General features: G+C 34.9%; 1 protein-coding gene across 1 annotated transcript; it reads left to right on the forward strand.

The window, feature by feature from the left end:
- The first annotated feature begins 1,222 nt into the window (after positions 1-1,222).
- LOC108908595 (general transcription factor 3C polypeptide 1) lies at positions 1,223-21,679 on the forward strand. Its single transcript, XM_018712676.1, has 22 exons — positions 1,223-1,703; positions 1,757-1,950; positions 2,002-2,138; positions 2,191-2,689; positions 2,742-2,907; positions 3,235-3,454; positions 3,527-4,383; positions 4,451-5,201; positions 5,252-5,559; positions 14,489-14,606; positions 14,667-14,829; positions 14,883-15,292; positions 15,342-15,586; positions 15,655-15,831; positions 18,687-19,191; positions 19,256-19,632; positions 19,845-20,106; positions 20,313-20,466; positions 20,838-21,070; positions 21,130-21,319; positions 21,379-21,466; positions 21,521-21,679. Exons 1-22 carry the CDS (start codon positions 1,271-1,273, stop codon positions 21,613-21,615), a joined length of 6,582 nt encoding a protein of 2,193 aa, XP_018568192.1. The 5' UTR covers positions 1,223-1,270; the 3' UTR covers positions 21,616-21,679.
- Positions 21,680-21,905: the final 226 nt, after the last annotated feature.

A 21,905-nucleotide genomic window follows, 5' to 3' on the forward strand; every position in this document is an offset into this window, starting at 1 on the left:
TTTACATTTTTGTTGTTTTTTCATATTGATATTATAACTATGAATTTCAAATTTTTTATAATATTTAAGTAAATGTTACAAAAAATATATATTTACATTCTTAAATTATTTATTACCTGTATTTGTACATAATTAGGTAAAATATTAAGGTCGTATCCGCTCTTACGTTTCATTTTTTGAAGGTGAACCTTTTTTTGAGTCTGCTATATATGGATGTAAACAATCTCTGTTACCCCATGCTGTATCATTAGGTAAAGAATTCCATGAAATTAAACGAGGGTTAATTATGGAACTGTAAACAGTATATTTCATTTCTTTTTTTTAATTTCAGTTCTCTATAGCAATATAATCAGTCTGGGTAACATAAACGACAAACTCTAGACGAGATCTTAAAAAAAAGATGATATGACAGGCCCAATAATGTTTCTTAACATAATTAAATAAAATTGCACAATTGTGATAACGATATATTTAGAGTATATTGCCGATGCCCCTTATACTATTACTTAGAAATAAACACGACGTGATAAAATAAACAGTATGAGTAATCGTTTGGAAATATGTACCAATTTTACCAAATTCATTTATGCATTTATAAAAACATTGGCAATACACCCTGAGTATATCAATTTTCGTTCAAAAAAGAGTGATTTTTTACCATGAATTCAACTTTTTAATATGATAAACCTAATTAATAATAGACGTATTATGTCGCAACTTTGTAGCATTTTTTTCCAGTACAACAGTATGATAAGATATAGTAAATGTTTTATTTGTAGTGCAGTTTTCCTCATAGAATAAATGTTGAAATGTGTCTAGTTTTATGTATTATGTTAGATTTGGTTGTGCTATACCGTATACCAATGAAAAAAAAAAACTTAACTGAATGTTTGAATATAGCATAATCATTTTAAAAAACACCAAATATCAAACTTATAAGTTAATATGTGTCAAAATATATAAGGTGGATATATTTCTTGTTTTATTAATACACGTCGCCAATGGATTGAGGACGCGCGTGCTATAAAAATGAGCAAAAAAACCGTGTATTGAATATTTGCTTTTTATTAATACATTTTCTTTAATTTTAATTATTTGTCATATAAAAGATCCGATGAACGTATAAGTTCAAAATAGTTCAATCGTTTCATTAATTACAGAAGAAGAAGAATATTTACTCTGCGTGTTCTGTCAAACAGACATCATATAGAGGTTAAGATTCTGATGTAAATATACTGTAATTTGCGAATTTGCTGCTTCCTTTTAAAAAATGGGAAAATCTATCGAACAAAAATATTCCGACGTAAGCCATCGAATAATCAAAAAATCGGTTAAAAAGGAGAAGCACGTTAAAAAGTCGCCTAGGGACGTAATATCGATCAAAAGGAAATTACCTTCCATCGAAGACAACGACCAACCGAGCGTCAAATTAGTCAGAACCGAAAATGTAGGTGCTCGAGAAAAGCCTGCGCTTGATCTATCTCAGATCACACTTAAAAACCAGGATGAAGTAAACTGTTCTCAAATTTACGCAGCGCATTGTTGTGGTTGTGTCCGTTTGGAAATTACCGACAGCAATAGCAGGGACTTATTTTTACATGATGAACTATCCGATAGCTATGAGAACTACATAAACAATGATTTCGGGTTTCAAATCGTGGATGAAATAAGCCTAGAGGGCCTTGATGGAATTACGATCGAAGGTAACTCTTATATATCACTAACAAGCGTTTTAAACTAAATCATTTTTGTTTAGCTTTCTGGAAACGTCTGTCAGTAGGTTTCAAACGAATGACTTATATTAGCGATGACTTGAAACAGTCTATTTGGAGGCTTATTTGCAGCAAGAGGAATTTACAGTTTTTCAAATTGCCTAATCCACGGGGCGTGCTTGACATATACGACCGTTTGAAATACCTCGATGCAGACATCGGAGTAGTAATGGAACTAGTAAAATACTGCTTAATATGAAGTTCGTGAATGTAATTTTGTTATTTTTAGGCTTTTGAACTGCCTGACATTTACCCTCACGAATTGGTGAATGATGACGATGTTCAAGGATCATGTTCGACGTTTAAGACTAGGACCGATATAACCATGGAAGTTAAGGATTTGGATTTAAAAACTGCGGAGCAAAAGTAACTATTCAGTATTTATTTCAATAAATATTTAATTTACTCTTTTTTTAAGGTTTGGCACTAGTCTGGCGATAGTTGCCAATCAAACGTTGAGGAAGAAAGCTTTAATTTGGGAATCCGCCGACCCCATTGCCGAACTAGTGAACATGGAGTACTGTATCCTCGAACGAATAGGCAGGTCGAGGCGACACGGCGAGCTGACCCAAGGCAACATGTCCATAGGCTCCCACTTCAAGATGGACCCGAAGTCAGTGTACCACTACAAGAAACAACTGGTCCAATACGACCTCTTGGCGAAACAGTTCTTTTACATAAAATCCGCGGTCATCGATCAGAACAAGACGGGGAAATTGCTCCACTTGAAACGGTTCTATCACAAGATCAAGCCCAAACAGCTGCTCCTCGCCGAACAGATCGTCAACGTGATGAAGGAACGACCCGATTGCAGGATAGAATTCAGCGAACTGAAGAAGATATTCGAGGAGTTCGCGCAGCCCGTGGCGAAGGTCATCAAATCTCCCGAGTTTCGTAAATACATCAAAACGGAGCTTGTGAGTGAATACACCGTTTTATGTGACCTATGAAAAAAAATGTTCGTTTCAGGTTTGCTACAGAGATATTTATCCAAACGCTGAGAAAACAGAGTACATGCGGAAATCGAAACCCATAGAAAAGTTTATTAAGTGCGTGGAGCTGATCAACCCTCATGTTAATATCACGGCGAGCTGGAGTACGGATCAGGACGATTCTGACGATGACAATGACGACGGTAAGAAAATAAAATGACTCAGTATTTAAAAAAACTTTAAAATATTAAAATTTGGAAATTATGTTCAATAAAATTTGAATAGGTGAAGATTTTACTGGTTTTTCTAATACTTTTACATTGGTTCATATCCACCTAAGCATCAGCAGTGTCAGGTGTACCTCAAGGCTCTCACTTGGGGCTACTGTTTTTCTATCATCTTTTTAAATGGTATTAATGAGTATTTCTTCGATTTCTCAACGTTACATTGAGAATCTCTATCTATTGTTGAGAATCTATCAAGTTGGTGTGACAGCAGCGGCATAAATAATAAAGTAAGAAATTTTTCAGGGGAAGAGGAAAGCACAGGGGGTAGAATACACAACATGGAATGTTTCAAGGAGGTGTACTACCACATAATGGGTAAGGGTAAAAACGGTTGTACCTCACAAGAGATCCAGAAGTTGATGGGGGTGGACAGCAACACCATAAGGATGTGCATGAAGAAGCTGGTCACTAGTAACATCGTCACTGTCAAGAAGTTCGATCAAGGCAAACAGCGGCACCTTATGTAAGTGGCTATTCAAAACAAGGAAATATCCCACTTCTGATTTTCATGTCATTTGTATTTAAACATTTTTAGATATTACGCTAGATTCTTAGAACCGGAGAACGTTAGGGTAAAGGAAGACCCACAACCGCCAAAACCGACAAATAACGTTTTAGAAAAACTTAAGCAGCGTCAGAGAGCTGCCATAGAAAAATCGAACCAAACTCCCGCAGGAAAAGGTGAAGCTTCTATAAAAACAATGTTGGATTTTAATTGGAACTTGGAAAGAATCGTTCCTAAATTAACGTGCCATTTTTTCATAAGAAATCTTCAGAATTTAATTTGTTCAGAGAAAGATACGTCGATAATTACCGAGTTTATTCCCATGGAAAAGAATTTCCTTGTAAAATTGAACACTCGGTTTCCTAAAACCGACTGGATATTCGAGATTAACAAAGTGTTGAACGAAATCAGCTGCGACATCATCGTGAAGGAATTTAAGGCCAATTTAAACCCGGACTCCGTAATAACGCCGAAAAACGACACAAACTACTTGACCAAATTGATCCTACTGAAAGCCTCGTTCGGCGATATCGCGATAAACGCAACCACCTTGAACTGTTTCACACGTAAACGTCAACAAGTGAACGTACCGGTGCTGTCGGATATGGACAGGGGGAAATCGAAAATGGGCAACACCAAGTTACAGTACATGGGTGCTGAACCCATGACCGTCTTTAACGATAAGGACAACGGCGTTTGCGTAGAAATTTCCGTTTCTACGCCGCCTCCCGCTTTTAAAAACGACGTTAATTATCCCAATTCTAAGGATTTATCGGAGCGGGTGGTGTCTAGGATAAGGATAATCCTGAGGGTTGTCTACGAGAAGAAAATTTTCGAGGAAGTGTTCAAGCTGATCAAGGTCGTCGAAGAGGAAGAGTTGAAAGAAGGTAACGCAATTTTTTCTTTGCCGACAATTAGAGCGCCAAATTTTATGTCCGTTCATTTATTTTGCAGGGTACACGAAGAAAATGGACAGAAAATCCTTGTCCAGGATCCTAAAGCGACTAGTAGATGAAGGGTACCTAAAAATTTACAAGCTAACGATTTCCGATGACAAATTAACCAAAGTCCAGACCTTTGTATGTCACCCGTCCATCAACCACACCGACAGCCTGATTATGTCCGCGTGCCAGCAGCTGAAGTGGAAGTACTTCGTCGGCGCCCACAAAAAGTCCACAAAGACCAACGTACCGACGATCCAGAAGAACTTGGAGGCGAAGATACAGAAGACGGTGTCGCCATTCAACCAGTCGGACGTTATGAGCAGCGTCTTGGAACTGAAGGAGCTGAACAGGCTGAAACGGGCCGAGGCCACCTACAAGCCTAGCCGTCTTGCGGGTAAAACGTATGGTTTCAAGCCCAAGTTCATAAGGATGCGTATAATCCACGAGTTCCTTCACTACCTCATTTACGCCTACGATAGGGACACCAAACCGCTAACGGAACTGGAGGTGGAGAACTTGTTCGAGAGCTACCGGATAAACGTCACGAAGGAAGACCTGAGGCAGATCCCCAGCGTCTACTGCAGCGACATCAACTGGAAGATGTTCATCCCCCCCTTACCGCATCACGGAGGTTGGATGGCGGGGTGGGCGTTGATGTGCGACATAATCTTAAGGTTGCCCATCTCGGTGCTATGTAAGATCCACAACGTGGCGTACGACGTGCCCGAACTCCTAGAGATCCTCAATCACTCCATAAAACGGTGAGTACGGTAAAGACGGTTATTCGTGAACGTAACGACACACTTTCTAGGTTTTATTTGGTGAAGGACTTGCCGGAAGGGGTGCGCATGGCGGTGCTCTCCAAACGTAAATACCTCTTCAACATACACGATTCGATGTGCAGGCTCGCCTGGTGTGGACTCGTCCAGTTCGGGCCGCAGAAGTACAAGGAGAAGGATCAGGTGTTCATATTCCTGAACCGGATGGCTTCGCTGTACGACACCGTTTCCAGCGAGCCCGCTTACAACAAGATCACCAACAAGGAGTACAGGAAGCTGGCATTCTACTTCAACAGCCAGGCCGATATTGATAGTTACTGGTACAACGCGTACGGGATATGTAAGTGCGATGATTTAAACGATTTTTTATAGACTAGGCGGTATCTGTTTCGGTTTGGGTGAATCGTATATCCGCGGAGATTTTTGGGTTTTTGGCTTTCAAATATCACTAGAAATAGTAGTCATTGAAGCTTTTCAGCTGCGAATTCTTTGAAGCTGGACCGATCGACTTGAATTTGGCAGATAGTTAGAGAAAAGGTCAATGAATATTAGTGACATAGCGCCGATTGACGCTATCATTCTGTTGGGGGTTGACACCCCTTCTCAGGGGTGGAAATTTTTTTTCAAAGATAACGCTGGAAATCGGTAGATAATCAAATTTTGAGCAAAAAATATTCGGAGAATTTTTTCGAGAAATCAATAGTTTTTTAGTTATTCACGATTGAAAAATTGGAATTTTGAGTGCAAAAAACACTCCTTCAAAGTATTTTTCACGAATAACTCAAAAACTACGCATTTTATTAAAAAAAGTGTTGTACGTCCTATACAAAGCGAAATATGGTTAGTGGAAGGGGACTTGTTTTGGGGGAATACTCGAATCGATGTATTCAACGTTAAATAACGGAAAAAGGATCAATTTTACGTGTATAATGCTCCTGGAGTTTTTTGTAGTACTGAAAAAGACCTCCAAAATGAGCACTTATAAAAGTTAATTAGAGCAAAACTGAAGGAGTTATCGTCAAAAACAGATGGGTTGCTCATATTTTTTTAAGGAAAAATGAGCAGCAAACGCTGTACCATTTCCATCAGAATTAAAAAAATTAATCATAGGCTCTTTACAATTTGTTTTGTTTTAGTGTTTTTCATACGATCCTGAAGTTAAACCGGTCTAGAATGCGTATTTTTTGAATAATGTACGGTAAAAGTTGAAAACGTATTTTTCATTATTCAAAAGAATTGCCTTATAACTCTGAAACTATGAAAAATACGTAAAAAATGATAGACAACAAAAATGTAGCTTTTTTTTCAACAAATATTTTGCTTTTTTTTATTCCTATAGCATAAAAAATAAAGGAGATATCGCCGCTTGAAGTATCAATTTTAGTGAAAAAACGACCTGTCTCGAGCCCTTCGATCCTTTCCCTTTAAAAAACGAAGGACTTAAAACGTTTTATATGCAAACGATCTTACAGCTCTTGAAATTATCTTTAAAATGCTTTTTTGTAGGATACTATAGCTTCAAAATTAACCAATGACATTTTTTCGGAGCAAAATAGGCTTTCTCATTTTTATTTGTTATTTATATTATACAATTAAAATAAGTACAAAAATTTAGTGTGATTATTTATATGCCGCGCAGCAAATTTTTTATGATTGATTATATTTAAAAATCGATTATAATAAAAATATTTTACATTAATATTGGTAAAAGGGTAGTTTATAAGAGTTGAAAATGACAAAAGTAAAATATTCTTTCATAAAAGATATAAGGGAATTTTTATTTTAAATTATTGCACAATTATAGCATTCCAATATTTAAAACGTAATTTTTTATCATTTTTTTAGCACAGGGGTGATTTATAAGGGTTGAAAAGTGCTATGAGATACAAATTCTTTTATAAGCAATGAGGGAATTTTTATTTCAAATAAATGCACCGTTAAAGCATTCCAAGCTTTTAAAAAGTAATTTTTTATCATTTTTGTCAATGCAGGGGTGGTTTTTAGGGGTTGAAAGGGAAAAATTCTTTCATTAGCTATACAGAAACTTTTACTTTAAATAATTGCATGATTTAATCATTCCAAATCTTTAAAAAGTAATTTTTTAGCATTATTTTTTGCATAGGGATAGTTTTTAAGGGTTAAAGAAAGGGTCGAAAAGATCAAATATATCATAAAACATGTTCGGCAACATGGAACATTATTTAATCTTTGTGCTTGAACAAGATTTTTATCAATAAAATGCTTAAAACTTAATTTTTTCAATTTTTTTCACTTAGGGGTAGTTTTTACCCCTAAAAAACAATAAGCGTCAATCGGGCTTGAGCCTAAGATGAGCTTTATTCTAAAGTTTCAAATAATTCGAAGGTTACAGCTGATTTTCAGCTTCAATGACTGTACTAAAATGAAAATTTGTCTATGCACATAAAAAAAACGTGGGCTTGACTTTCGGCAGCACAATATGTTAAAAAAATTCAAAAAATGTCAAATTTTTCTTCCTTTTTAGGAAGAGGAAAAAAAATGTTTGTAATAAAATTTTTTACAAAATGTGACTGCATAGTTACAAATCGAATGAATCATGATTATTATTGCAAAAATCGAAAAAATCGCCAAAAATGGGGTTAAAAAACATTACTTTTTAGGGAATTTTTTTGGGGTCTTTAAATTGGGTATAGGGCCTTCATACTTGGCTCAAGAAAACTTCATCTTATCATCACACCAAATTTCATCAAAATCGTTTCGATAAATTTTGCATAATCCAAATATAAAAAAATTTGTTGCAAATATTCAAAAATTTGCACAGCAAAAACCAAGGCCCTTAGATACTTGGAAATTTAATCACATATAGAAGGGCTCTGAAGCTTTCAAATGCTTTTTGAAACATTCGAATCCGTCAATTAGGAGAGCTCTGGCGCTTGTTTAAGCCTTGGTTTTTGCTGTGCAACATTTTGAAAATTTGCAAATTTTTTTTCAAAATTTGGATTGCAAAATCTATCAAACCGATTTTGATGAAATTGAAGGTCCTATACCCCATTTAAAGACCCCAGAAAAATTCCCTAAAAAGTAATGTTTTTTAACTCGATTTTTGGCAATTTTTTCGATTTTTGCAATAATAATCATGATTCATTCGATTTGTAACTAGTCATATTCTGTAAAAAATTTAATTACAAACATTTTTTCCTCTTCCATTTTTGCCTAAAATCAACTCTTGAAAAGATACATAATTAAATAGGAACAAAAACATGACATTTTTCGAATTTTTTTAACATATTGTGCCGCTAAAAGTTAAACCCACGTTTTTTTTATGCGCATAGAAAAATTTTCATTTCTAGTGATATTTGAAAGCCAAAAAGGCAAAAATCTCCGTGGATTTACGATTTATTAAGGGCGCCGTTTTATAGACAAGAAATCGCACCTTTGGTAAGACAGCGATAGCACCTGATAGATAGTAGAAAATCCATCCAGGAAGTGGCGGTCTCTACTAGCGTAATGCCAAACTAGAACAACTTCGTAATACCACATAGCAATCGACGTAAAGATTTCTTTAATCGGTAACTATATATTCTCAGGACATTGGTAAGCCTATTATCGTCCAGAGCCGCATTAGGGAAAATATGTGCAATGAACAAGAATTGTCAGATAATTTTAATATTTGCACAGAAAAATAATATAATGACCTACAGTGTTTTAATAAAATATTGGATGTGGAAACAGAGGAATACTATACTTGATACTATCAAAAATTTAAACATTTATTATAGTGTTTACGAAGATAGTTGAAACCGTATAAAAACTAAAAGTCGGCATCTCTTTATTGTGCCCGGAAAGAGATGCCGACTTTTAGTTTTTATACGGTTTCAACTATCTTCGTAAACACTAGATATACCAAACAACTTTTTTGACAAAAACTTCAAATTCCCCAGATTCTTTATTACTGGGCATGTCGAATGCAAAATGATGCTCATTTTATACCCTTAATGTTCTATATATTTTAATTTCATTTAACAGACATATTTGTGAAATATTTGTGATTATTATCATTATGTTGGAAGTATGGAAACATTGTGGTAAAGACAGTTTTAATGATTTTAAATAACAATGCAACTGTATTCCAGACAATTAAAATGTACAGAAAAATTTCATTATTTTTCTTAAAAATATATAGATAAAATATGTTATGAATTATAATTAATGTAGTATTAAACACCCTGAACCTATTGAGAAACATAAAATAGGAGAAAAATAGAAATAAAAAAACAAAATAGTTTATCAGATCCTCTGGTAAATATTTTCATAATTTATTAATTGTAGTTCATTACTCATTCCATATTTATTTCAAAATTGTACCAATACAAAGAGCACGTGTTCGTGTTTACCGGCCGGCAGACCAGTTTTTTTTTGTTGCAAATTAGTCCAAGCATTCTGTCACGGATTAATGTTAAATTAGCAGAAATTATTACCTGGACAAAAAAAATATGACCGTATAGAAAATTAAATTTTAAATCGAGTTTCTTGTTCTTTAAACTCGATCCAAAATGGCGAACATGGTTAAAAAAATCGCAAAGTTGCAAAAAACGGTTTTTCTAAAATAAGTAAAAAAATATAGCACCGATCGAAAAATTTTAAATGAGAAAGTTGTAGGTTTTAAACAGATCTATCGACTGATTTTGACGAATGTTGACGATTTTATTAATTTTAAGGATCAAAATATGAAAAATTTTCACTTTTTTGGGTGTTTTTTTCAAATAACTATTTCAATTTTTATTTTATGAAAATTATTTTTAAAGGAGGAAACTGCTGACATTTTTTCACGAATTTAAAAAAAAAATGTTTTTCTACGACCTTCTGGAGCCGAGATAATTTTTTTATTTAAAAAAAAATTTGAAGACGCAATTAACATTTTTTACAGCGATGCGCTTGATGGAGGTTAATATTCAATATTTATATTTTCAAAATAAAAAAAATAGGATATGTTTACTTGATTTTTAGTACCTATTAGTAATTAAGAATTGAGTAATAAAGTGAAGCGTGCAAGCGCTGAGTGCGTCAGCTGGACCGGCCGGAGAAGTAGGGGGAAGCGGCGCGCGCTCGCTCTGAAAACTGATGACGTGCAGTCTAAAGTCTCGCGCTTTCAAAATTTTTGATATCTCGGCTTCTGGATCACGTACAAAAATTCTTTTGTACTTAATCTGGGGTAGCTAAACACGAATATTACAGTCATTTTCGCATTAGAAGCAAACTAGTCCCGTAAATGTTTACTTTTTATTTTACTTACATTTTTTTTTACTTTTATTATTCTTCTTTACTCTTATTATTATTTTAAAATTTTTCAAAAATGTATTTTTTGGCTTGCCGCGGGCTATGCTTGCAGTAAATAGCAAGTAAGGGAACCTAAATGTAAACGAGTTATAGAAGAAGAGAAAAGAGAAGATTTTTAACGGTTTTTTCGATATATCTCGAAAAGTAACAAAGCAATCGGTACTTACAAAAAATCAGTCGATAGGTCTTTTTAAAACCTACAACTTTCTCTTTTAAAATTTTTCGATCGGTGCTATATTTTTTTAGTTATTTTAGAAAAACCATTTTTGCAACTTTGCGATTTTTTTAACCATGTTCGCCATTTTGGATCGAGTTTAAAGAACAAGAAACTCGATTTAAAATTTAATTTTCTATACGGTCATTTTTTTTTGTCCAGGTAATAATTTCTGTAAGCATTTCTCTATAATGCTTGGACTAAATACTTGTAGCCTAAGAGCTGGCGTGATTTTTTCCCATCATTTGTACCAAAAGATAAGCACATTAATGTTGAAATAGGTTTAAAGTGAACAAATATCGCTACGTTTGGCCGGAGGCGGCTACTCAAACTTGTTTTTTTTTTCAAAAACTCCTTGATTTGTACCACCTGCAGACTATGAAATTTGGCTTTAGGAATACAATTTGACCACAAAAGTGAAATTACAGACAAAAAAGTCGGAGCGTTTCTTAATTACAGCCAATAAAAGGGCTCCGTCTCCGTCGTGAACATCGTAGCGGTCTGTGAGAGCAAGCGAGATGGGTTCAGGCTAGCAAACGCACAAGGGACGGAGAATGATATATTATTCCTACATTGCACGCATGTTTAGTGGCTCTGTACATAGATTTGTAAGAAAATAAATATAAGCAAACATATATTTTATTGAAACTTAACATTCAGTAATAAGAAAACTAACCATTATACACTTTGAAATAAAAAATATGAAAATTTTACTTATACTATTACGAGAGCCATACTTCCAGCGTAAGCATGTGTATTTTTTTCTAAACATTGTTTATTTTAGCAAACCTGCATGTCGGCCTAATAAAGTTTTTTATTTTCGTGGTATTCAAAAAAAACGTGGCGGAAGATTAACGAGCATGCGTTGTATTGCTTAACATTTTAATTTACATTTTTGATAAAATATTAAATCAAATGTAGAGCTTCCTTATATACAGAGTATCTCATAATTAGTGTCCAATAATTTATCACTTGATTACCTATATAGCCAAAAATAAGAGTATGTTTTCAAATAAACATGGGTCGAGAGATGCTTCCTAAGGGATCTACGCTCCCTAAATGGGGGCCTCAAAAAATTAATTTTTTTAAATATTTTCGAAACGGGTTCAAGGAAAATTATAAATTTTGACATAATTGACGCTCATTAAAAGATCATCATAAAATTTTAATCGTCGGCTAAAATTTGCCTCTATTTTTTTACTTGTCGAAATTTTCAAGTTCAAGTTTTCATGCCAACATATGATAGATATTCATATCCTTTATAAAAGAGGTACTCTTTAGTTCTTTGGATAAAATGCTCCATTTCCAAGAAAAACGAATTTAAGCAATTTATTACGTTACCTTAATAAAATTCAAAAAATTTGTTTTGAGTGGCTAAAATGGGCACATGTACCATTATGAATTTTCATATGTCATCATATCAATATACATTGTAATAAACAACGTGAAAAGTGCTTTGAAAACTTTGTTATGGGCCGTCCCGAGCAAGAGGAGGGGGAGAATCGGTTCAAATTTTTGCATGCATTTGTTGCTATAAAATTTGATTGATCTGAGTTTTCTATGAAAAAATGGTGATGTTGTTTTGATCTGAATTTGAAAATTTGGGCAAACAAAAGAATAGTGGCAAATTTTAGCCGACGACCCCCCCCCAATTGAGATGATTAAAATTTTTGAAAAATTTTATGATAATCTATTTCGACTTTTAAGAGCATTCATGGTATCAACATTCATAACTTTCCTTCAACCCATTTCGAAAATATTAAAAAAAAATTTTTTTTTGAGGCCCTATTTAGGGGGTGTAGCTCCCTTAGGAAACATCTCTCTACACATGTTTATTTGAAAAAATATTCTTATTTTTCGCAATATAATCAAGTGGTAAATTATTGGACACTAATTTTGAGACACCCTGTATATAAGAAAACTACATTTGATTTAATATTTTATCAAAAATGTTAAATATAATGTTAAGCAAATTAGTATACAACGCACGCTTGTTAATCTGCCGCCAAAAAAGTACGAAATACTGATGCTATACAATCGTTATTAATTAGGCATATAATTAAGCAGTTATAGTAAAACCAAAAATAACTGTAAAAAAAATCTAACTGGTATAATCAAATTTACAAAATATTGTTAATTAGTAAGTCATCATTTCATTTGTTCACAGCGTATTTGCCTCCAGTTCCTCCTTGACCTACATTAATAATAAGTAGGTACCTATTCTGTCATAAAAACATGCCCTTTATTTAAACACATCTAAAAACACTTTATCAGAGGCATGCCGGCGAATTGTACTATACACCTGCACTTTCCGTATTCCACCGTACCACATATTGTTAGTAATATGTGACCGTACCTATTTCATCGTGACGATGCGAGAACGAATCATTTGCTTTAAAATGTGTTGTAAATTGTAAAGTATCTACATAAATCAATCACTTTTTAAACAGAGGCTAATTATAAACAATTCGTTTAAAAACTAATAAAACACGAACAGAAAAATTAAATTGTAAAAAATATTTTTAGGGGAACTCATTTGGCTTGCTTCTCAAGAAAAATGTAATAATAACTTGAAGTCACTCTTCAACAAACAACAGTAATTATTACATACAAAATTCTGTATTCAGAATTATGGTTTCTAAAATTATACTGGATCTAATAACTAGTAAAACATACAATAATCAATTTGTGAAAAATATCTTAAAGAAATCTTAGGGAGACACTGACTCCCCCGCTTCTAAAAAAAACTGCCACTGTGTAGTAAATTTTAATTATCTTATCACGCTCCATTTTAGTTTAGACAGTCTGACTGATACCGAATGGCATTTGCCTAATTCTTTCTTCTCTAGTAATTATATTATCGATTATATTATCTGGACTATTATCAAAATATGTGTATTAAGTACTATAATTTATTTGTGTTTATAGCTCTTTTACTATTAGACTAATTATTAATTGTCAGAATTAAAATTTTTTAACTTACTAGTATTTAACAGTATTTGTAAGAACTCGGAATAACAGTTTTATTATTATGATTATTTTACATGCAAAGCTTAATATTCCCATTCAAACAAGCACTGCCATCACATTCTTTTATATTATCTAAAATCAGCGCAAATACAACTCAAACATATTGAAGTTAGTCCGGCTCTGGTTCAGCAAAAAATACCTTAGAACGACAACTGTGACTATCGCCCTCTTTTCGATAGTGTCTAAACTATAGAAAAGTTGAAATACGAAGGATTTCTTCAATTGCTCGGCATGAAAAGATGACGGATAATATAAAATATCAGAACACGTACCTTTCCTGTTTTGTCCAATTGATTTATAAAACTACTCAATAATTCTTATTAATTCATGTATAAATAGTATCCTAAAAGCATTCTGCTGGGTGTGGGTATGTTTATAATACCGTACGCTTTTATCTGTATGTTCAACAATCGTGGAAAGTTCAGGAAACGTAAGATAAAAAAATATGTTTTTTTTTTCTTACTTAAAATGTGTTGTCAGTTACCTCACACCCTGAAGAACACTTGTATGAGTAGTACAGTGAAGAGATAACGTTTCTAACTTGCTTAGATTTTTTAAACAATTGGACAAAAAATTCATTGAAAATTGCGCATAAAAACGCCCCCCTTAAATTAAATTTGTGTTTTCGCTTATTATAAAATAAAGATACTTAATATTATTAACATTTATAGCACCGAAATACGTTGCGATATGTTTTTTAATTTTTCAGGTTTAAGTACGAAACTGAACTCAAAGCAAGGCGGTCAGCTGGTGACGATTTTTGATCCCCAGTCCAGACCCGAACTGATCAAGGCCCTGAAATCAAAGACGCCCGAAGAAGCCTTAAAGTAAGTCTTAACGTAACGGTTTTTTAACGATTTCATGCTAAAAAAATTGTCAATACGCAGGGATGACAACGGCGAGATACCGGGCGACAAGAGAGGCGCCTCGGGATTCGACTCATCCCTATGGTCGCACATAATGAAGAACTGGTTCTGGGCACCGAACCAGAAAAACGCGGGAAACAAACCTGCGCTCAGCCCAGGCCTGCGGAAAGAAAAACTAGAAATGGTAGCGACACCCGAAACATATTTTTTTTAACTCTAATCTTTTATTCGTCGCAGGTCCTTCCGAAGAACTTATCGTATAACGAGCTAAACACGATCGGGCAGACCAACAAAATCTACCTCCACAAAACCAAGGAGGGTAAGGAGACGAAGCCGAAGCTGAGGAAGTACGTTCACGTCCCGTTGAAACCGTCCAAAACCGTCCAGAAAATCACCAGGCGGATCCCGTTCAGAGCGAAGTTCGCCAAGAGGCAGTACACCGATCCCCTCGACAAAGTCATCCTCAAAAGGATCGGGGTCAACGTGAGGGTCAAGTGGAACCACAAAGAAGACAGGGTGTTGCTGTTGAGCCTGGCGGCTTGCATATTTCTGAACCCGAGGTTCCCTAGGAAACAGTCCGTGCCGTATAGTGTCGTACGGGACGTTTTACACAGGCTAAACCCGGATAGCAGGAACAAAACTTCAAAGTAAGGGGGTAGGATCAAAAGATTTGTCGTTCTTATGTTGAAATTCTAGGGCGGTCCAGCGTCGGATGAAGATCCACCTCGCCCCAAGGCACCGGTACCTAGAGGACAACGTGTTGAACCTACTGGAGTTGAAACCGATTTCCGAGTACTTCACGACGTTGGTGAATAATTTAACGAACGAGAAGAGCAGTCACAAGTCCGTCAAGTACACCGAAGCTCAGTTATCGACGGCTTACATCATACTGATGTCTTACCTGGTGAAACACCAACAAGACATCGAGAATATTCTTCAAGGTAGGTAAAGATCCGAAAACGGCAAGATCACACTTGTTTTTTTTTTAATCCGTGTCTTTTTTTTTTAGGTAACTTGATGAACATCGACTATTTAACTGGGGATCGTCTAGATAGCACGAAGAAGAATGTGGTGCCCCTAGAAGAAGGCCTTCTGAAATATAAAGACGTCGAAAATGAAGACGACATCAAACGGGACGTTTTGAAATCCGTTATTCACAGTTCTCTGGGATGTACGAACAGACCAGGTAAAAAACCTTTATAGAACGCTCAAAATAACTCATTTGGAGGGAAAAAAAAAGAAAATTGTTACCTGGAAATGGTAAAGGGGCTTATAATAAGCGAAAAAGAAATAAGTGCATGAACAGAGGTGGCCGAGGGTTGATTTGAGGGGTTGAAAAGTTGTGAAAAATTATATAATTGGGATTTCTGGCGAAAGTTGACGTGAAACAAAAAAGTATTCGATACAAAAGTTGTAGATCCTGCAAAAATCTACAACTTTTGTAGAGGTCACTTTTTAAGACAACCTTGAAATTTCCGAGAAAAATGCAAAAAACAGGATTTTTTCTGATTTATCGTTTTTTATTTTTCATTTCCACGAAAATAATTTAATTTTGATGAAACTTGGTGAAAGTATAACTTTTTGTGTCTTAAATAACCACAAATTTTTTTAGATAAAGAAATCGAGAAGTTTCCGAGATATTCATTTTTTCCGGTCTGACACTTTTTTTTTTCAAAGAAAAATTCTACTTAGAAAAATCATCGTACAGAGTTCTGCCAATGATAATTTTTTTCGTTTTGACATATACTTTTTGGTGAAATAAAAAAATCTGTAATCACAGTTCAAAAACATGCTCAAAAATGCAAAAAAAAATACTTGCAACAATGAATTTTTCAGTACTCGTTTGATAATTTGTTTATATTTAAAAAAAATTGATTTCACCATTCAATTGTACGGAAAAAATACAAAAAACCTGTGTTTCAACCCAAAACTTTATATTTGTACAGTATTGCTATAAACATCTTAAGTTGAATAATGAATAAATAACATAAATAATTTTTTTTGCAATCCTACGCAGGAAAAATTTTAAATAGTTAAAAACCTTTTTAAGCAATTACAATAGTAATATCATCTAATTCAGAATTAAAAATTACTAGACTTTGTCATAAAAATAGCACCGACATATTTAAAAAAATTTACCTGATGATGGCCCCTCGAAGATGAAATGTCGGATTGTAAAAATGTTGACGCCACTGGATAGTGCGAAAAAAGTGGAATTGTAAATATGCAATTTCTTTTAAAATTTTATTTCAAATAAAGCCATAAAAAAACTTTTGCAAAATTTTGGGTATTCCGGATATTTCTGGAACTATCCGGAATTTTAAAACTTTCTAAACGGCATATTGTTAGGTATAAAAAAACAACTTTTTTCTATTTTGAGCCACTCCGTATCTCTTACCGTTTCCTAGACACTAATTGATCCTATGGAAAAAAAATTATTATTTATTTTATTTATTCACTATTCGACTTAGATGTTTATAGCAATACTGTACAAAAATAAAGATTTGGGTCAATAATGAGACTCCGTTTTTTTTGTATGTTTTTCCGTACAATTGAATGGTGTAATCAGTTTTTGTTTTTTTTTAAATTTGAACAAATTATCAACAGTTACTGAAAAATTCATTGTTGGATGTCATTTTTATTTTTTTTGCATTTTTGAGCATGGTTTTGAACTGTGATTACAGATTTTTTTATTTCACCAAAAAGTATGTCAAAACAGAAAAAAAATTATCATCGGCAGAACTCTGTACGATGATTTTTCTAAGTAGAATTTTCTTGAAAAAAAAGTGATTCAGACCGGAAACAATGAATATCTCGGAAACTTCTATATTTTTTTATCTAAAAAAAATTGTGGTTATTTAAGACACAGAAAGGTATACTTTCAAGTTTCATCAAAATTAAATTATTTTTGCAGAGAAATAAAAAACTAAAAATAAGAAAAAACTCGATTGTTTTTCGCATTTTTCTCGGAAATTTTAAGGTCGTCTTAAAAAGTGACCTCTACAAAAGTTGTAGGTTTTTGCATGATCTACAACTTTTGTATTAGATACTTTTTTGTTTGACGTCAACTTTCGCCAGAAATCCCAATGATACAATTTTTCACAACTTTTCAACCCCTCAAATCAATCCTCCGCCACCCCTACTCACGCATTTATTTTTTTATGTTTATTATAAGCCCCTTTACCATTTCCACTTATAAAAATCTAGGTAACAATTTTTTTTTCTCCAGGAGTAATTTGATTGCTCTAATTAGGTGTAACCCAGAATACTGATGTGAAATTATTATTTTTTTTAATCAAATGATTACTCGAATTAAAATTCGTTTTTTAAATGGCGATTAAACTCTTGTCTACGCCGTTACTGGGCAGCTCCAGACTCGGTTGTATGTGTGAACTGTGCGAAATTAACGAAGTAGAGCGAAATGGCAATAAAAAATAAAGTATATTGCTTTTGTGTGACTTTGTGACGTGTTATTTTAATGTCACCAGTGCAATTAATATATATATATATTTATTTATTTTTGCCGTTTTTTGAACAGTTTGTATCAAACAATAAATAAAAACCTGATAGATTCGAAGTATTTTTAAAAATAATTTCACATTTTTAATAAAAAGTATTTATTACTATTTTTTTAAAGCACAGTGTTTGGTTTGTGAATCTCACTGTCAATGACCTGTCGACATTGACTTAGTTTAGGTGAACTGCATAATCCACCTGATGAGATATGACAACAGGGTGCTAAACGGGCAAAAAACAAACGATTCATGTTAATTCCATGAAACAAAAATGACCGAATATATCACAGCTTCATTTGATAACATCTGTTTTAATTTATCGGTTCACGAGTTCGAAACGATAGTTAATTTAATGACTTTTTGCGTGAACTACTGTTTTTACTGGAATCAAAATAGAATTTGTATAGTTGATTCAGTATTTAGTGCCGATACGGTGTGTTTATGTGTCTTCATTGTTAAATTTTTGTGTAATATTTAGGGCTACACTAGTCTGACCAGTTTTATAATTATATTGTTTCTGTTGTAGGTTGGACCTTCCAGTTATTCAAAATCTATCAGAAATACTCCGACAACCTAATCTGCGAAGCCTTGGCGGAGCTAAAACGCACCCAGGCGATATCTTTCAATAAATTCGTGACGAAAAAGGCGAAAAACCGTTGGCACACCCCCTTCCAGCTATCCAATTTATACGTAATTTCGCAATCTAGTACTTTCAGCAACACCACCGCGATCGAGGCCTACAAGACCTTCTTGAATTTGAAGGAAAATAAGAAATTGCTCGACTTTTCACAAGAAACGATAGAATCGAAGAAGTACGGGCAACTTTTGGGACTGAACGAGTTTTGTTCCTTCTGGGACAAGGTACGGTTTAACTTCTACCTGCCTCGGACCATGGTTATATTGAACCCGCACGTTAAAGACCACGGCGAGCTGGTGGATGAACTGGCGGCGCGTTGGCTAGCAAAACTGAAAAAAATGTTTCAGGACAACACCGAGACGGAGTTAGAACAGGACAACGATGGCGAAAACAGGTAACGTATCGCTCGTAACCTCAAAATAGAAGCAAACAAGGTAATGATTTGTTTTTATGTTCAGATCGAAATCGCACGACTACGACGGACCTTCCACGTCAAAAGAAGAAGAAACGATATCGGACCAAAGACACACCATCACTTTAAATGACAACCAGAACAACCCGTTAGATTTGACGGTCGATGACGGCAACTCGGAAACGATCGATCGCCTGAAAACTTGGTTGACGGACTGCATGGAAACCGAACAGGAAAGGCGAAGCCCAAGTCCCGAGTTTATGCAATTCGTTACGGCAGACGAGGCGGAATCCGGCCCAACAAACACGGAAGTTCAAACGGATCACCACGAAAGCTACGACGAGGTGGACAAGATAAATATGTACAACGTGAAGAAGATTCTTACCAAAGAACAGATTCCCACCTTGGAGGAAATAAAAGAAGGTATTTGTCAATGTTGTAGTTGTCGTTTGTTTTTGAAAGTTTCTAGCGCGGTAAAATGGTTATTAATAACTAAACTGATGCTTAGTCACATACCACAATACAACTTTTACTTTTTTATTCATATAAAATCCATAAATCGTACCTTCAACGGGCCCCAGCGTGGATCCCCGAGGAACTCCACGTAAAAATCTTGACGAAATGTTTGTTTCCAGGCATGCTGAGATACACCCCACCGAGCGAGGAGAGGATATTAATCCCGTACATAACGGACCTCTGTTTTCTGCTGACCAGAGACTATACGGACTTGAACACGGACGAGGAGAAGATAGAACGTTTGAAGAACCACTTCATCACTCAGTACGCGGTTCTGGAAGACGTCGTATTGGGGGAAGCAGAGGAATTACCGGAGTTTTACATGGTGGAGTACATACAATCCGGTTTGAAGAACAAGCGGTTGTGGGAGCGGATAAAGAGGTGAGTTCCTGTCTTAAAAACAGTTTTCGGTGTTGCGGGAAACAACTACACTGCGAATTAATGCCCAGATCAGCATAGGAGTCTATGTTAGTACACCGAGTAGTTGTATCGCCATTAGTTAAAATTTTTTTCACTATAGTGCCTGTGAATAAGTAGGTCGCTCTCTGCCAGTTTCTCAATCGTAGGTGTCTCTTCTCATTTTACAGTAAATTGGTGATCAAAAAGCCGAGCGGTATGTCTGCGGTGTACCGATTGTTAGAAGAAAACAACGGCAGGCAGGCAGATTTTTATTTAGCCAACCGGATCGTTGATTTCATATTCGAGAGAAAATCTTTGGGAGTCGCAGGACCAGAACTTAAGGTACCATTTTAATTCCTTAAGAGGGCTCTATAGCAAATAGCCAGCCAGCAATACGTTTTTATAGAGTTTGTCTAAATATGAATCAACACACAAATAACAGACTTTGCTCCGTTCTAAGGGTAGATTTTCTATAAAACAGAGTTAGTTTGAATCGTAAATTACAAATTTCTTTACAACAAAAAGTAATTTGAGTTTCAAACTAACTCCATTTTACAGAAAACCTGCGTTAGAATGGGGAAAGTCTGTTATTTGTGTATTGATTCATATTTAAACAAACTGTGTAAGAAAATCTATAAAAATGTATTGCCGGTTGGCTATTTGCTATAGAGCCCTCTTAAACAATTTTCGTTACCTTCCGTGGCAATTTTTAGGAGGAATTCGGATATTTGGAGCGGAACTGTTCGCTGGAGACAATCCTACAGGCACTGGTGGACTCAAGGATATTACTCCGCACCGGGGTGTGTTCATTGACATTCGTGCATCACTTGCACCAGTCACCGTGGCTCGTCGAGACGTTCACCTTGTCCAACGACGAACAGAAATTTTTAGAGGAAAAAGCCTCGTCCCACGCAAACGTCAAGGAGAAAATAGACAAGCAGTTGCAGTGAGTGCTCTACCGATTTTGTTGGTCGCATACGGCTAATTCCTTGGAACGTTTTTTAGAGAGAAAACTTTGATCAGCATATCCGTGATGCCTTGGATTAAAGTCGACGGGACGTTGAACGAAGAAACCTTTAAAATATGGCTTTGCAACGTCTTGTCGCATTGTCTGAACTGCCCGAAAATTATGTTTATGAAGCTGTGCGAGAAGTTTTGTTACGTAAAACCCGTCGATATTTATTTCCTGTTGGAAGTGAGCACGTCTTTTTTAAAACGTTTACCGTCACGTTTATTTCTACCTTTTTTTTTTAGGCGCTACAAGAACTAGGCTGCGTGGAACTGTTTATATACGAGCACAATGACCAAGGGTTATTCTCGGATTGGGAACATATTAAAGAACGTAAGTTTTGAACTTAAAACTAATTTACGCACGATTGATTTGATCGTTTTTTAGGGAACGCCACGTTTTTAGACCACTTCGAGAACATGTACGTACTCCCGAACAATGCGTCAATGACGTGCATGGGTTCCTTTTTCTATGAGGAATAAATAAGTTTATTTACGCTGTTGCCTTTATACTGTTATTCGTTTAATAAAAAAACTATCGGACGTTTGTTAAACATTTGTCTCGACCCAGAAGAATTTCCTTTACCTTTAGCAGAATCAGGAGCGGAATTAATAAATAAACATTTGTCTCTACCCAGGAAAATTCCCTTTTCCTTTACCGGAATCAGAAGCAGGATTAAAAAATAAACATTTGTCTCAACACGGGAAAATTCCCTTTTCCTTTAGCGGAATCAGAAGCGGGATTAAAAAATAAACATTTGTCTCAACCCAGG

Source organism: Anoplophora glabripennis, unplaced genomic scaffold (genome assembly GCF_000390285.2).
Source record: "Anoplophora glabripennis isolate ALB-LARVAE unplaced genomic scaffold, Agla_2.0 scaffold316, whole genome shotgun sequence".
Classification (NCBI taxonomy): domain Eukaryota; kingdom Metazoa; phylum Arthropoda; class Insecta; order Coleoptera; family Cerambycidae; genus Anoplophora; species Anoplophora glabripennis.

What these genes read in the sequence shown, in the direction of transcription:
- LOC108908595 (XM_018712676.1), top strand. Translation starts at nt 1,271, where the DNA reads ATGGGAAAATCTATCGAACAAAAATATTCCGACGTAAGCCATCGAATA. An exon ending in GGCAAACAGCGGCACCTTAT is followed by an intron (nt 3,455 to 3,526) that starts GTAAGTGGCTAT and finishes AAACATTTTTAG; the next exon opens with ATATTACGCTAGATTCTTAG. An exon ending in AGAGGAAGAGTTGAAAGAAG is followed by an intron (nt 4,384 to 4,450) that starts GTAACGCAATTT and finishes TTTATTTTGCAG; the next exon opens with GGTACACGAAGAAAATGGAC.